The sequence below is a fragment of the Siniperca chuatsi genome, linkage group LG4, assembly GCF_020085105.1.
Source record: "Siniperca chuatsi isolate FFG_IHB_CAS linkage group LG4, ASM2008510v1, whole genome shotgun sequence".
In the NCBI taxonomy this organism is placed as follows: Eukaryota; Metazoa; Chordata; class Actinopteri; order Centrarchiformes; family Sinipercidae; genus Siniperca; species Siniperca chuatsi.
The window spans coordinates 26711434-26725975 of NC_058045.1; the positions used below are offsets into that span (position 1 = coordinate 26711434).

The following is a 14542-nucleotide window of genomic DNA, read 5'->3' on the forward strand; positions in this document are numbered from 1 at the left end:
CTTTTTTTACATCAGCATTTCCAGTTATTAAAACATTATATAACTCTTTCTTGATCAAAAAGTACCTGCCATTCCTTATCTGTCAACCCAATTGTCTTCAGTCTACATATACGGGAAGCTAACCCCGCCACTGTGACGAAATCAGGCCAAGCCCTCATGACAGAATCGGGCCCCGCTTCCAGTGCTGGCTGTGACCCCCGCCTACCCCATCGATGTATTTAGGCAGTGGAGGCCTATTACTGAAGCAACATCCCCACGAAAAGCTACCCGCTCACTTGCCTCCCTGTGAAGAGAACAAGCCTTGAGCAAGCTTGATCGCAGACATTTTACCCCGACACTACCTGACTGACTGTCCCCACATTGTACATAACATTCTGCTGTCTTCCATGCCTTTATTACCATTTTAGCATTCGCTTCCATTGCCCCAGAGTTAGTGAATTTTGTTTAAGCCAATTAAAAGTGATCATTTTATGGCCAATTAGAACCAGAACTCTGAGCATGTCATTTTTATTTTTTATCTAACATGTCTGTCAGAAATTTCGACAGCATGAGGTTGCATGGTTCAAAGGATAAGTCCATATTTAAGATAGTTTTTATTTAAATCTTTACAGTAATTGGGGGCAGTCCCAAAAAAACTGTCCAACAAAGTGCAGTTTATCTATGATGGGAACGGGTCATTTTCCTTTTTAAAAGACAGCAAAAGGGTAATAGTAACTGTTATCTAAAGATGGAAAATAGAACCAACTGTCATTGCTCCATCTCTACATAAAGCATATGTCATATTATTGCTATTATTGGGACCATTAACTTGTTTTACCACTAGGAGGCGTCCCTAAGCATGGCTGCATTTATAATTTTTGCCTCTTATTCACCCATTTACACACACTCACATAGCGATGGCAGCGAGCAACATGCAAGGTGCTGGCTTATCCACTGGGAGCAATTTGGGATTCAGGACACTTTGTCATGTGGACAGGACAACCGCTAAGCAACCTGCTGACACTCCTCTCAGGTCCAGACCAAAGCCTCTATGTGCCTGGTTCATAGACAACACTGTGGCAGCTTCCTCACCCCAGTTGGCCGAAGGCGATGTTCTCATCGATTTTGGAGCTGTCGTCCCTCTCCTCCTGGGTCATATGACACCACTTCTCCCTGCAGCACAGAGACAGTCAGAGTCAGGCTTTAATTCCAAAGTCTGCATTTGACCTTCAGCTACTCTACAGAAACAGCACAGGGCTGGGTGTCAAAAAATATCACCTGCCACAGCCATGCTTTTGCAGAGCTACCACAGACCACTGGTTTCACATAAATCTTCAAAATGTTTGTCACAGTTTGTGATCTTTTTGAGGTTAAACACCAGCTCTATAATCCACCTAAGAATTCCATGACATCAATTCCTGTAATTGCTGCTCATTTTGTAATGGGATGTAAAAAGAGAGATTACATTACACATAAAACAATATCAAAGGGCAAGAAACACATTAACCAGCCATTAGCAAAAGAATAAAACAACAAATGATTTATTCAAAAAGAATCATCATTGTTAACAAGCAGATAAAAAGCATAGATTTGCACTGTGTATTAATGTAAAACAAATATTTAGTAACCTGGAAAATGTTTCCATGCCTGAATTCACCAACACCACTAAAGTCATGAGGCTTGTCAAAATAAACTGGGTAAAGAGAGGATGTTGCTGTACTGGATACTACTTTACTGTATTTTTGCCACTGAAGTACTTTCCTTTGCTGTCCTGAACAGGAACACAAATGCATATTACCTATAGTAGTATTATTAAAGCTGGAATCCAAAACTTTTATAAAACATACAGGCATACTTTGCCTCAGTACAAACATATTAGGAGGATACAGATTTTTAGATGAAGGTGAGATTTCTATCAAAAACCTTAAAGGGATGGTTCACCCCAAAATCACCTCTTACCTTGTAGTGCTATTTATCCATCTAGATTGTTTTGGTGCGAGTTGCAGAGTTTTGGAGATATCGGCCGTAGAGATGTCTGCCTTTTTTGAATATAATGGGACTAAATGGCACTTGGCTTGTGATGCTCAAAGCGCCAAACAAATACATCTGAAAAACTCAACAGCAGTGTCTCTTTCCAGAAATCATGACGCGGTTATTCAAGATAATCCACAGATTTGTTGTGAACAGTTTCATGTAGGAACTATTTTCTTTCTACCGATAACTTTTTTGTTTATCCCACTTTCTTTTATCCTATCTGCATTTTAATGCTTTTATTTTTTAGCTAGAATACTTCCCAGATCGCTCTTTGAAAACCCCCATAGAGGGGTGAAAAGTGGTCATCTAGCCTTGAGGCTTCTTTCATGTTAAAGCTGCACTAATCAATATTTTCATATTAACAAGGAGTCAAATCACTAACGTGGAAGGGGTCGCTTATAGCGATGAATACTTAAAGAATTACCACACGACTCCAGTGTTCCCCTTAGCTCTACAGAGCGTTTCATCCTTTTTTTTTGTTTAGCTCATTGCTCCTCTCTCATTAACCTCATTTCCAGCAGCAGCAGCAGCAGACAACTGTCTTCAGGAAAAAAAAAATCTCAAATTAAAGGTGGGGTAAGCGATTCTAAACCAATATACTTTGTTAAATTCAGCGAATATCTCGTCGCGGTCCTCTAGCTGTCCGTTCTGTATGTGCGCTGAAAAAAACCCTCTGGTGTTTGCACACAGCCCTGGCTCTGTAAATGGGAAACAAACAAAGTGGCTCGGACCGAGCCACACAGCACTATTCCAGCCATAATTTGTGTGTCAGGTAACGTTAAATGACTTGCCCACGGACATTCAGCTTACTCTCTAGTTTGCCAAGATATGCTGCTGTTGTGATGTTAGCTATAGGAGCAGGAGAGTTGTGAGTATCGCTGTCCTCTCTGGCTGTTAGCTTCACAGCAGCAACTGTAGGGACAGTTTTCACTGATAGTTTTTGCTCTATTATATAGCTGAAATATTTACTCTACTATAGCTCCTCTGTGAATATGACATCACATTAACTATAGCATGTTTGGTAAGGTATTGGCAGGAATGAAAAAACACACATCTCCAAACTGACCAAAAATGCAATGTAGTACTAGCCTGATATCAGACAGAAATGTCAACTTGTTACACTCCATTTCCATCTTCAAAAGAATCAGTCAACTCGATGGAGTGGGTGGATTTGAAGGTCAGGACCCAGGCAAATGTAGTACATCCTGTACATCTTGCTGTGTTCAACTGTTTTAAAAGTGGATATTTCTATTTATGGCATTTACAGCATATCCCTGCAATCAATCCTTAGTTGAAACATAGAAGTGTACAAGGATAATAAAAAAGAGGCAGTAAAGGGAACATGCTGATGGAGGGAGAGAAAAAATATCACATGCAAGGAGATTAATGGTGTGAACATGCAGTGCGCTGTGAAGAGGCAGAGAACACCTTCAGACTGCAGTGGATCTGCTGCCTCTGTCTCCTGCTCTGGATATAAATACCATCCCAGACATTATACAAGGTCTCTTTGCACATTCAGGATATTAACTCTAGGTGTGATGCTTTTACTCAAAGACAGGCACAAAAGTCATTTCAACAGCAGCATGACAGAATACCTAGGTGAATCATATCAACCACAACAACATACCAACAGAAGCCACATGAAGAAAGATGAAAAAAAGCACAGAAATATCATAACAGAAACCAGTGAAGAACTCATTTAAAGCTAAACAACGAATAGGGTACACTCTAAAAAACTATTATTCAAACACTGTAATCACACACACACACATTATAACAACAAGTAAACCACTTCCAATTTATAATTCTAGTGATGTGGACATTATTTCCCTGCTGTTATTAAGAAGATACATCTTTTCAATTTTTACACATCACAAGCTCACACTAGACTCCTGTCATCCAGTCTGGGGATTTACCATTAGAGACTATCCTATCAGTGTTCACAAGACCACATCTGCCAAACTGCAAATCAGACCCAGGGCATCTCCCAGACCTTGAGCTTCACCCTTCACCACAGGGCTAATCACCAAGCTGCTCTCACATCAACCCCCTCGTAATCAATGTCTGTCATCTGTCATCTATCAGATCTCTGAATATCTCCCTCGGATGTGTATGCTTTCTAGATGCTCCTTCTGTTTTACTTCCATTCTCAGTCTCACAGCCATCAGAACTGATGAGGAGAATGTGCATTGTAGTCATATTGAAGGTCATCCATCTTGGCAACTAGAGTCTGGGGTGTACCACCGGAATAGTTATAGACTTGTACTATCTTTAATTATAATAAATTAATACATTTTTAAAAGCTACAAATTGATTAATCAAATGTGCCTTTAAATGATGCATTAATTAACCCAAAGTACAAAAATATTACATTTTTCTACATATACTTCTGTTTCCTTATTCTGTCTTTAAATGATGAATTTTAATGATTGGATTTTAAAATGGAATTGCTACATACATTTTAAGGCTTTTAGATTGTATTTTGATATTCATTTTACTATATTCTATTCATTTGTTTCCTGCTCTAACATTGACAGATTCCATTTTGTGATCGCTTTAATTCAAATACGGCTTTCTTTAATTTAAAAGGTACCCTGTAAAGTTTTCTTGTAAACAAACAGTTTATGTTCACTGTTTCTCAACTAAACACATCGTGTGTATCCTTGATGCCTAGTAAACGCATTTCCTTCCTCATAAAACATCTGCGTGGATTTTTTGGATATTCTACCTTAGTTGGCGCATTGTTTCATTTCTTAGCACCATCAACTACGTATCAATGGAATAGTCCTGAATAGCGGCAGGACTGTGTATCCTGTCTCCCACATGAACACGTGGATGTGCGTCCACAAGCCTGATAAATTATATAATCATTACTTCCTAGCACTTTGTAAAACATTGTAAAAGCCTCTAATTATTCTGGTGGCACGCCTCAGGCTAACAGGGCTACGAAACAATTTTATTTTTGTTTTTGAACTGGGGGTGTTGGCTTATGATTTTCAGAATAAAAGCTCTGCTGTGTCCCCTCTTAAGTATGCTAATAAATTAGCTACTTAGTGGTTAACTGTTTGTCAGTGATAGCTATTAGGTCTTCATTATGATGATGTAGATGGGGATTGCATTTTTATTGCTGTCAATATAATGCTTCTGTATAACCACACAATAACTAACGTATCTTTTTAGCTAGCTCTCTGTCCCCTTCAGATTTAGCCATTATTACAAGACAACCGCTACGCTGGACCTCCATGACGGTACCACATGCTGTTTCTAGAGGATTTGTGAGACAACTGCAAAGCCTCTGCCCTTCTTCTCCTCTCCACCTTGATTAATCTTTGTTTTTTCTCTTAGTTTGACTATTTTTTTTTTTATATGGCAGCGGACAAATAGAAGGACAGACCTTTCGTATTTCTCTTCATCCTGCGTTCCTCTGCCCAGCAGCAAGGCACAAGGAGACAAAGGGTTAAAGTCAACATGCAGAAAGAGGGACAACAACAACAGCTTGTAGACAGAAAGAGAAGAAAAGGTATGGAGCAATTTTATATACAGTCTATGGTGCGGAGCATCAGGAGATTATCAGCAGTAGTGGTTTAGATGTAAGCATACTGAAGAGCGCTGTGAGATTTATCTTTAGCTACAGCTCTTTGCTGAAGCCAGCAGTACATCACTCCAACCTTTATTTAATTTTCATCAGACAGATACAGTGACACAGGACCTCACACAGAACAATAGCCCACTTATGTTAAAAGACTAATTTTTTTCCACAATCCATACAACTTTGTAATATATTATGTAAATACATTGTTTCATTTATCTGTCTAGATTCCCACCCAGACTCACCTTGTGGTTGGTGATCTTTTCTTCCTCTCACAATGGACGGCATCAAAAAATGCAGCATTCCAAAATCTTAGCGTATGCCTGACAGAGAGAACGAAAGACATATTATAGGTTTCCTGCCTGACCTACTTCACTAAGCCACTTGAGATGACAGCAAATGACAGCCAGTGACTGCAAAGAATGAAATCATATAACAATCAGCCTGGTCAAACCTGCCATATCTTGAATTTCTCCAGACAAAACATGGAGGCACAGGGTCACTAAGCTGTGATATGATTCATACACACTACAGTTCTTTGATGCATGCTTAATGTGGCCAGTCATTTCTCTAACATCTTATCAAATCACTCTCTACTTCAGTGGTTCCCAACACGATGATGTCCTAAGATAAATCTGAAGGGCCACAACATGATTTACACTGATTTTCTTGCATTTTTTTCTCTTGTGAAATACTTGATACTTTTACCCTTGAACTGTACAGTGGTGTGAAAAAATGTTTGCTCCCTTCCTGATTTCTTATTTTTTCTGGGGCTGTTTTGCTGCTTCAGGACCTGGAAGACTTGCTGTGATAAATGGAACCATGAATTCTGCTGTCTACCAAAAACTCCTGAAGGAGAATGTCCGGCCATCTGTTCGTGACCTCAAGCTGAAGCGAACTTGGGTTCTGCAGCAGGACAATGATCCAAAACACACCAGCAAGTCCACCTCTGAATGGCTGAAGAACAACAAAATGAAGACTTTGGAGTGGCCTAGTCAAAGTCCTGACCTGAATCCTATTGAGATGCTGTGGCGTGACCTTAAAAAGGCAGTTCCTGCTCGAAAACCCTCCAATGTGGCTGAATTACAACAATTCTGCAAAGATGAGTGGGCCAAAATTCCTCCACAGCGCTGTAACAGACTCATTGCACGTTATCGCAAACGCTTGATTGCAGTTGTTGCTGCTAAGGGTGGCCCAACCAGTTATTAGGTTTAGGGGGCAATCACTATTTCACACAGGGCCATGTAGGTTTGGATTTTGTTTTCCCTTAATAATAACAACCTTCATTTAAAAACTGCATTTTGTGTTTACTTGTGTTATCTTTGACTAATATTTGAATTTGTTTGATGATCTGAAATATTTAAGTGTGACAAACATGCAAAAAAATAAGAAATCAGGAAGGGGGAGAACACTTTTTCACACCACTGTATATAAAGATGGACGACATGACAAAAAGTGAAGCCAAAACATCTCGATCGCCCCCTGGTGGCTGGCTGCATTATAGGTCATAAGCCCCGCCCCCTCAATGTTAGAGGATGAGACGTGAACCAAACTAAAAACAAAATTTTTCTCAAAGATAGTTCTGTCATTTTAGGTAGTTCTTATGTTGATGTATGTTCAAGCGATCATGTTTGTGATAAGTTTGGTTTTAATTAATTATTTGATGCTATAAAAAATGGGGCTACACGTCATGATTGACAGCTGAAACGATTGAGTCGGCAAGGTGTATGGCCGGGAACTCAAAATCTGCGGCTCCAACCCCGATCACTACTGCGCAGACTCTGGCTCCAAATGACGTCATCAGCGCAAGATGGCAGCTCCCAAAACTGGGACATTTTGGCTTCATTTACAGTAGGAGTTAGTGGAGACGCATCGTCCATCTTTATATACAGTCTATACTTTTAATCAGCTCAAGTCCACTATGGCCATAACCTGTGATGAAGGGTCGAATAGGCACTACTCTGTTTTAAGGGGTCACAAGCCAAAAAGATTGGCAACCACTGCTCTAGTTAAAGGAGTAGTACAATGAAAAGCAGTTTCATTGGATTCCAGTGGCGAGGCAGAGTTATTGCAAAAAACATGTCACAATGGGTCAAAGGATGTGTAAATATGCAACTGTTTGCTAACACGTTAGCCATATCAACTTAAAAGGTGATAATACGCCAGTGTTGTGTTTTTGCTGCCCGAAAATGGCCAAAAACATCTGTTATTGCAGGTCAATCAAAAGTGCTTCTTTTTTTAAAGATTATTTTTCCGGGGCGCCCCAGTCAATCAATACTAAACATATGGAGGATCGACATGAGAGTAGTTGAGGAGTTCCAGGAGTGGCTTGAGAGGTTTTTATGGACATTTTGATACTTTCTATGTAAATATATCTTTGGGTCATCATTGGAACCCATTGGAACTGCTGGGAATCCACGCTGACAACAGCTGCAGTCGTCCATGAAGGAGAAAGCTACAAACATTTTAGAGCCAACTTTCAAGCCTACGGGCAGCATGTATTTAATACTCAGTGAAGTATTCCATTATAAAGTCCAGTCCATTTTAATAACATCAAATGTCAATGTCAAACGCCAAAATGACTGAATGACTTACTCCTTGGTTTCTGCAGAGCTCCTGTATCTGTTCTTTGTGGCCAGAGTTTACTCAACTTACCAGATGGGTTGCTGCTTCAGGTGAGTGTACAGGTACACCTTTTCTTCTTTCTTTTTCTCTGGGGCCTCAGACACTGGGGTGGAAGAGAAAACATGACTGGCACAGCGCAATTAATTTCTAAATCACATTTTTATAAAAACTAGCAGTGGAGCATGAGAAAGAAATTGCTTTTTTGTATTGTCTATTGCACTGTAATAAGTGCAGCTCAAGTGCTTTTTAGTGCTCTATACCTGGTGATATGGGTTCTGTCTCAACTGGGCTTTCACCATCCCTGGAAATGAGAATGTAGTAGAGAAAAAGAGTAAGGAATGAAAACTATACATGACTGTGCTAATGAATTCAAAGGAGAAGATGCATTTGCTCACTCAGTTTTGGGAGCCATTGAGCTCCTCAGCTTGCTCTCTAGGCCTCCAAAGAAGCCTTTGACATCAGTCTTAGATGTGTTTTTAAGGAGGCGCTCGGCGGCATCCTTCTTCCCAGACAGCCAGGAGTTGGCCTTGTTGAGGTACGAGTCCAGAGCAGCTGGAGGACCACCACGATCCAGCAGCTCTGAGGGAGAAGGCTGGGACTTCCCTGAACAAGAGGAGGGCAGAGAGTTAAAGAATTATGACCTCTATCTGTACATGGCATCAATAAAATATTGTTTTATACATTTTAAAGCTCGACAAGGTAAATTTGTTTAAACATCAATCTGTCTTTTTAACTCGATGTCCATGTGGTATCCTTGATTTAAGGCATCACAGACTGGTCAGGCTGACAGTGTACAGAGTACAAATTGTACAGTTGACAGACATCACCTTGTTTAGCCTCTGAGTCAAAGTTAATCTCACAGGTGTTCACATTGTGAGAAAAAATGGGCCTGTCTGAAATGTGATGGACCAGTTAGCTTCATCTTAGCCAGCTGCAACTCAGTGAGCTGGAAATGAAAACAACAATTAGTCCATCAGCTTCGGCTGGATCATTCAGTGTTCAAAGACTTCCAGCTTTGCAACACAAAGAACTGTAAACATGCACAGTTACTCTTCCTTTGAATCAGGTACATTTCTTTGCAGTTTATGGTTTGGCCATTCACCACTATTCAAAGTTGCCAATAATGCAGTTTTACTTTATGTGTAAAAAACAATTAGAGCAGAGCTGACTGCAGACAGATGTTGATGCGATGTACTGTGCCACGGCGGTACACTAATCACTCAAAGCTTCCTGCTTGCATGAGCACAAACACTATGCAATCCCACAAAGTCATTGCATAGGTATTTGTGGTGTTGCTGCAAGAGGAATCACAGGGCCGACCTGTGGTGGTAACACTCTCTGAGTCAGCACGGAGCAGTGATATTCACCTAAACATGCACAGCTGGTTTTCTTTTGCTGTGTAACTCTTTTCTCAACTCAACCTCATGCTGTGTTTATGTTAAGTGACACTGACAGTTTGAAAAGAAATACATGACAGATACTGTATAGAGTGTGAAGATGAGTGAGATATTGAATAGGCCTTACCACTGTAGTAATATGTGAAGCACATAGTCATAAGGTTTTTGGCCGGGCTGTAGTCATCCATCTGGTAACATCTGTAAACACACCATTTCTTTAGAGATAATCCTGTCATAACCTCACTGCTAGAAATAATGTAATTAACTGGAGCTTTTTCACTAAAAGGATAAGTAGGTGATACTTTTATATATTTTTTTCTTAGTGTCAACAAATCCCATGAAAAGACCCAACCCACAATGAGTTGATCCTACCAATAAGTGCTGTCTGTGTATAAAAGCCTGATATATATGTTATTCCTTTGCCATAAAGCTCCATTGTTGTCCAAAAACTATTAAAAACACATCACAGAGCCACAATGTAGCGCTGGGGGACATCTTCATCACCATGAACACACACACTGTAGTTGACTTTGACTCAATCCCACATACATCATCCTGCTGCCAGAAATACTCACTAGAAGGCCTGTCGCAATTATTACGGGATTGCCTGATCACGATTATTTGAGCTGACTGCGATCATTTTGCATAATCGTTAGATTCCACAATCAAGGGAAGTTTTGCAGTTGAATATTAGTTATTATTATTTACATGTAGATATTTAGTCATATTTGCTTATTTTCTTAATATATTATGTTTAATCCAGGTCTACTCTGAACAATTACATTTATATTTTATTTGCTTGTTACCTGTAATGCAAAATAAAGAAATGTCTCTTCAGGACCGACTGACGACACTCAATGACACTTTAGAGCAGTGAGTAGCTGCAGGTGCAGAGTGGAGCTGCACAGCTTTCCGACCGCGTTGTGGACTTTTGGAATATACAGAGATAAACCGCGCCCTTTTGTTTTTGTTTTCACCAAGTTTAATTTTGTACGAGGGAAAGTGAATTAATAAACTCTTTTGCTTTAATCTACACGAGGAGTCGGTGTGAGCTGTGTGGATATAGCATAAAACACACGTGTCAACTTAAGGTTTACACGCTGTACTAATTTTTGGATCCTACAGGTGCATTTCCATCAGCTGGGTTGAGGCAAATAAACTGTCTACCGGAGCACAAGGTTCCACGGAAAAAAACATCTATGTGCAAATCTATGTGCAGCAGAGTGAGAGGTGAAAAATTCTTTCAGAACGTGTGCAAACTATTTGAGGAGTAATTGACACTCCTTTGCCAACGACAAATCATTTCGATGAGCAGCCACTGAAATTAACAAGACGGATTTAGGCCTAGTTGCAAAGCCAAACACAACAGCACCGCTGTGTGTCATAAGATGAACAGAAAAAGACAATTAAATCGTTAGATCGATAAATCGAATTACTCGTCAACTAAAATTTCATGATTGTGACAACCCTACTCACTAAAACATCAAATGTGTATTAATCGGCCGCTGAAAATAGCCCCCATAAAATGCACCATTTCCTCTTGTTTAAGTAATGTTTGCTAAAAACTATTTTAGGAAATGACTGAGCCTTTATAAAAAGTATGCATTTATCACCTGATTTTAAAGGTTTACATCAGTAGGATTGGGCTTGGGGCTGAGTGTCACAGACACGGTAGGAAAGTTGTAAAGTATTGAAAATTTTTTGTCTTTTCACGGGAATTGCTGACAATAACAACTTTATAGATTATCACAAGCCTTATCCTTTACAGTCAAATAAAATTAGACAATTGCAGTATGCTGGTCTCCAACAAAAGTCAACCACATATAGACTCACTCAAACAGTACAACTGCAAAAGACTGCACCAGTCTGTAGAAGGTGGCTTCACTCACACATTTAGAGTGGCAGCGCTGTGAACACAGTACGCAAGAAAGAGAGTTATAAGCTTGTTCAGGAAAGAAAGCTTGGTATAAAGATAAGATCTCAACAATCATCAGATAAATTACACAAATAAAAAACTTCACAGATTTGAAAATGATTGAGGACTCCACGACTTATTTCATGAGCTATTGTGGTTTGAGTTCCTGCATTCATGTAGGTGTTTTTTGCACTAGAATGTGTGACTAATTTTGTGTATTTTTATTCCTTGAAAAGATCCAAAAATGATCTACTCATCACTATGTCTGTCAAAACTCAAGTTTGAAATTTGCATTACTGTTAAACACACAGTGTTACTCGAGGTAAAGGAAAAATTAACTTCAACCAAATCAAGGAAATGAGGTGATCTTGTTTACAGCTTGAAAGGCTCGTTAACAGAGAAATATCTGGCAACCATTTTAGATCTTTTAGATTCAGACTCTGTTGGACTTTGTTTGGAATAAAGTAGAAACTGACTTGTGCTGGCTTTCTCACTGTGTGGGTAGGGGTCCAACAAGAGCCTGTAATTCTTTGGCTAATGCTTTTGGAATATTGTACTTATTTTCTCCTTAAAGGTCACGTATGATGTCTGACATCCACATATTCACCTGTGCGCTGACATATTTGGCAAACCACTCCCTGCCTTTGCCATTCTCTCCACTGCACAGCTCTCCAAAACGAGCCTTCTCTTCCTGGTCAAAGTCCTCCCTGTGAAAAAATTGTCCAAAAACTCGTTATAGCACTAATTTACACACCCTGTGAAAACACTTTCTATGAAGCTCATTTCTATAATGCATTATAATACATTATAAACATTTTTAATGCATTATACTGTGCTTATAGCAATGTATAATTATAGTTATAAGCGCTCAGAAATATTCATAATGCTTTATAACAATAATCATAACACATTCAAAGCATTTTATAATGACTTAAAAAAGTAGCATAATACTTTATAATTGCTGGTCACTCACTGACATTTTTTTGGCAAGGATCATAGTGTATTATAACTCTCATAGTTGTAATGCATAATAATCACTGTTATAATGCATTATAATGTGATTATAATACACACAGGAGAGAAAAATACAGATTCTTCATTTCTTTTGCTCTCTCTGTTTCTGGTATGGCAGCCAACACGTGACGACTGATCCACTTCTGTTGTCAGGCATGCATATTTCCCTTTTCTTCAAAGGTAATCCAATGCAATAATGGCCATCGACTATCTTGGCAGATTTTGAGACTAAACCCAAAAACTGCTGGTCTTCTCTTGAAGGTTCTTGGTCATCCTTGGCACACACAGGAAAGTCAGTTGAACTGCTGTTCCCACAGCTCATCAAGTTTCGCAACTGATATCCTGTTGACACTTAACGGCTGACTGCTCCTGAGCATCATAATTTTTTCCTCCCAATGATCCATTAATAGTTGGATAGTGACAAGCATAGTTCTGACAGCGTAAGGTCCGTCTCCAACACTCTGGATTACATCTAGTGGTTCCAGAGCCTTTGGGACATCTGAGCCAATCAGCAACTCTATTTCAGTGTCAATTTCAGGTAGATGAACATTCCTCAAATGAGGCCACTGATTGATATCGTATTGATGTGGGATGTTTCCTCTGTGCACAGGTATAGTCCATAGTGTATATGACAAAAATTGAGATCACAAAAATCACTGCTGTCCAGTCCAGCGACCTCTAGGCCTGAAACAATGCTGGTTTCAGTGACTTTCCTTTGGCCCAGTAGAATATTTGATCTTCCCTTAAAATTAAGCTTATTCATTAGCCCCACTGTGCAAAATGATGCAGTGCTACCTGGGTCAAGAAATACTATATGTTGCAGCTGAGTTACTTCCTGCAGTCTTTGCTGATGTGTCCTTTACACAAACAGCCAGAACATACTCCATTTTCTTTTAGGAAAGTGATTTTCTCACTTTGTGCCCTATTTTCCAACTGTGGACACATCTCCAAAGCATGTCCTCCTCCAAAGAACAAACAGCTCTTCACAGCAGGCAAACTCTTCTTTTCCTTAGTTCCTTTATCAATTTTCTTATCTGCAACTGTCACAGTGGTGGCAAAGATACTTCCCTTTCATTTTTGGGTGGGGCTGTGACTTGAACTGCTGTTCCCACAGCTCATCAAGTTTCACAATCCAGTTCAAGAAGGTCAAGAAGGCATAGGTAATCACAAGAAGACTGCAGACTTGGTTCTCATGGCAAGAAATTAATTCTTTTAGACAAGATGGATTATGACATTACAGAGTAGGTCCCTGTGTCAATTTGTACCAAAGAGGTGAGTGGCCAACAGGTGGCAAATTACCTGACAGAGATACAGTACTCAGCTCGGTCAGAAAAGATCAGGCCTGTAGCAAAAATGCCACAAAAAGTTCAATAAATGTCTGTAAAATTAAATACAAAAAGTACCCTGATATTTAGAAGCTCACATTTCGCCCTGCTCACATTTGATTTCTTGTCAAATATTCATGCGTCTGTAGAACTGCTGTCCCCCATGGGCCTCTGCTGGTGAGTAATGGGAACCTCTGACTGGGTGAATGTTTCTAGTCATTCTAGGTGACAAAAATGGAACAGTGTTGATCTGAATATAAGTGAATACACAGCCTAAAGCAGGAGAAATTGTCACAACAAAAAAAAAAATCACTGCATCAACAAAAAATAGAGCTGATAAAAAACAATAGAAAACCTGGTAAAGATGGGGTCAGAAAAGTTTCTAGAAGGCCTGGCAGTTATTGAGTAATGAAAAGTGTAAACAATACCCATTAGTACACTTTTGTGTGCTGAGGAGCCACCATCAAGGTTACTGATGCCAGAGGGTTCAACGAATTGTCTGACAGTCACATTGCTGATCCTGGACTTCCTATAGGCAGTGGTAGAGGGGATCATCAAGTCCATCTTAGACAATACTTAGCAATCTCTGAGACGAGCTGATGCAGCTGAGGGGAACTTTCAGCCTTCAGCTCATCCCCTGCACCCATCGATTTAGCTTTGCACT

At 39.7% G+C, this 14542-nt stretch overlaps 1 protein-coding gene across 2 annotated transcripts in view; it reads right to left on the reverse strand.

Annotated features, from left to right (window-relative positions):
* kiaa0513 (KIAA0513 ortholog) overlaps positions 1-14542 on the reverse strand; it is a 30341-nt gene that overhangs the window by 4483 nt on the left and 11316 nt on the right. The window contains exons 3-11 of one of the 2 annotated variants that reach the window (XM_044192340.1): positions 12147-12246; positions 11458-11531; positions 9752-9822; positions 8623-8830; positions 8488-8528; positions 8258-8330; positions 5848-5925; positions 5408-5437; positions 1072-1152 (exon numbers count right to left, since the gene is read on the reverse strand). In XM_044192340.1, coding sequence (XP_044048275.1) covers positions 1072-1152; positions 5408-5437; positions 5848-5925; positions 8258-8330; positions 8488-8528; positions 8623-8830; positions 9752-9822; positions 11458-11531; positions 12147-12246 — 756 coding nt within the window. The remainder of the gene's footprint in view (positions 1-1071; positions 1153-5407; positions 5438-5847; positions 5926-8257; positions 8331-8487; positions 8529-8622; positions 8831-9751; positions 9823-11457; positions 11532-12146; positions 12247-14542) is intronic. The other variant, XM_044192341.1, reaches the window with a different exon arrangement.